General features: G+C 31.5%; 1 protein-coding gene across 6 annotated transcripts in view; it reads left to right on the top strand.

Annotated features, from left to right (window-relative positions):
- The window catches only part of LOC106471234 (DAZ-associated protein 1-like), a 26,062-nt gene that overhangs the window by 11,453 nt on the left and 11,677 nt on the right, over window positions 1-2,932 (top strand). For 3 of the 6 annotated variants that reach the window (XM_022400742.1, XM_022400765.1, XM_022400738.1), the window contains exons 5-7: window positions 2-117; window positions 165-426; window positions 1,110-1,213. In XM_022400742.1, the coding sequence (XP_022256450.1) occupies window positions 2-117; window positions 165-426; window positions 1,110-1,213 (482 nt within the window). Of the gene's footprint in view, window positions 118-164; window positions 427-1,109; window positions 1,214-2,932 lie in introns of all 6 variants that reach the window. The other 3 variants (XM_022400762.1, XM_022400745.1, XM_022400755.1) reach the window with 2 other exon arrangements.

Raw genomic sequence — 2,932 nt, 5'->3', positions numbered from 1 at the left:
CCCTTGGAACACGATGGACCTCCACCCTTGGAACACGATGGACCTCCACCCTTGGAACACGATGGGCCCCCACCCTTGGAACACGACGGGCCCCCACCCTTGGAGTACGACGGGCCCCACCCTTGGAGTACGACGAACCCCCACCCTTGGAGTACGACAAACCTCCACCCTTGGAGTACGACAAACCTCCACCCTTGGAGCACGATGGGCCCCCACCTTTGGAGTATGTTGGACCTCTACCCTTAGAAAGGGTTAGTCAGAGGAAACTAGTATTCCACCAACCAATGAATTATAGGACGAGAAACAGCAGGCCCTCTCCCTCAGAGTCTCATTATACTCCATATTATCCACAAAGATTGTGGCATGACTATGTATTTCCAACAGTCGTGGATCCTTGCTTGGCTTATAGAAGGAAACCTTTATCAAGTCAGTATTTGAGGGTTAGATTTGAATATTCATAATTTTTTCTTTTTATAACACATAGAAACGAGGCCTTATAGCTTTTCATAAAGAGATTTTCTGTATAAATATTATTATGTTTAAAAATCCAGCTGATTAATTAATGATCTACATTTTAAAGCATTGTAATGTTTATTCATGTTCATAATTTTAAAAAACTATCATGTAACATATTTTAAATGTCTACATATTTAGATATCTTATTTGAGCATCAGGAAAAGTGTCTGAATGTTACCGTTTTGTGAAATTTGTATTTAAGCATGTGAAACTGTTTTCCATAAATTTTTGTTGTTGTTTTTCAAACTGGGTATACTTTTGTGTTTTTAGTAATGTATGAAAATACACATTTGAAAAAAAAAAGATTTGTTTTATAAATATTTTTCTGCAGAGTTTTATAATTAGTAAGTTCACATGCTGATTTTGAAATCTAGCATTCAAAGGAGTAGTAAGACTTTCTGAATGTGAAAAGTCTAAATAAATATGGGATGCAAAAAGCTAAAATTATTTTGATTTAAAACTAAGTGAACCTGTTTTTTTTTCATGCATCATAACTTTTAAAAATGTATTTATTATGAGTTAATATTAAGAAAGCATTGAAAGACTATAATGTACTGAAATTTTAAATATTGGCATTTTATGTTGTTTTACAGATACATTGTCCAGTGTTTCAAGTAATGATGGTTATTTAGCGAAAGATCACTTTGAGGAGCGTACTCTTGTCAGCATAATGAATTTTCCACATGGAACGACTCGGGTAATTTGTCAGAATGAATGATAACTTAATTTCAAGTAATATAAAATAACTTTTCAAAAGAAGTTACATTGGAAAAACTAATTTCCTTAAAAGTGGATTTTGAGGTAAATACTCTTCAACAACAAACTATTTTGTCCAGTAACTTGTTTTCCAAAATGTGGTAAAACAAACACACTTTGGTCTCCTAGAATGTGCATAATTAGTTATCTTCACTGATTCCCTATATCTTTCTTAAAGCATTATATCGGTATAAGCAATAACTTCATATGATTCACTCTAACAACATCAGTTGGTCAAGGAAAGCACATTAGATGGATCTGATAGTGTAACTTTAGATGAGCTTCACATCTAAGATAAATGGTTGTGGCATGTTGCTTTATAACTATAAGGTTGTGTAGTGGACCATTACAGATAACACAGAAAAAGCAACTGTTTATTTTGACAAAAGTAAATTAAGTGAATAACCTAGGTAAATGCAGTAAAAAATAAAGAAGAATTTACTAAAAATGCTATGAACTGTTTAATACCTGACATTTCTGTGCACCTTAGGAACATCAGGTTATAAATATTTAATTGATATTTGTGTTCCCCAATTTAATTTTAGTCTGTTGCCAGAGTTTTGCATCACCTCACATTTTTATTGCACTTGTTTATATGGTGAATGTGTTGATAACAGGAATTCAAAAGTACATAACAAACCCTTTTTGATTGAGATGAAAACATGGCTATTATATATTATTGATATTTGATTAGTTTACATGGAAGAGAATATTATCATTATTAAAAAATAAGTCACTGCAAAATACTATTTATTTTGTGCATGACCTAACAGTTGATGTAAATTCCTAGGGTTTGTGTCCCCTAGTTGTGAATATGTAACAGACAAAACTATAAAACTGCCTATAGTAAACTAAGTAGGAAGAACAGTTTTTAGTATGGTATTTGGTTTAAGTTTTAAACTTGTTTGATGAAATTAAAGAACTTAATGTATATTAATAAAAAAAAATCTTAATCTCTGTAGATTTAGTGTTACAGATTTTTTAAATTGGTCTTTGATAAAAATTATTCATACTTTAATATTTTTTTTATGCACATGATTTAAATATAATATTTTTGCAAAATACATTGAATGCAAAATAAGAAATGATTATTATGAACTACTGCTTACTTTGTTAATTTTTAATAATGTTCATAATTACTTTATAATTAATGTCTTGTACATAATATTTCCTTTGACCAGTGCTTTCGAAAGTGGGTGTTATGACACCTTGTAGTGCCACGTCGTGCTCTGAGGGTTGTTGCCATGTTTTCAGAAATTGTACAAAATATTTTAAGTTTTTATTTATAGTTGATATAAAATTCAGTAATATAAAGTATGTGGCACACAAAATTATCTTATGTTTTATATTTCTTTTTGGGCATGTGACACAAAAAAGATTCACCAATGCAGTCTTGTGTAGTGGCAGGTAAAGTGGGGAGCCCTGACATGCCAGTTTATACTAGTTTATATTCGTCTCTGCAGTGTCAGATTAATTTTGGTACGTACATAGTGTGTTGGTATGAAAAAAAGTTTGGAAAGCAATTTCTTAGACTATAGTCTTTGGGGGAAAAAATATTTAAGGTTGAAAAATTACTATTTATTATTTTACAAATCTTCTCGGGAGTGATATTAGCTATATACACTGAGTGGTCACAAGTAAATAGACACCTAATTTTCGT

This window comes from Limulus polyphemus, unplaced genomic scaffold, assembly GCF_000517525.1.
Source record: "Limulus polyphemus unplaced genomic scaffold, Limulus_polyphemus-2.1.2 Scaffold111, whole genome shotgun sequence".
NCBI lineage: Eukaryota > Metazoa > Arthropoda > Merostomata > Xiphosura > Limulidae > Limulus > Limulus polyphemus.
Note: the sequence above shows the minus strand (reverse complement) of the source record. Positions and strands in the feature narration are given on the sequence as shown.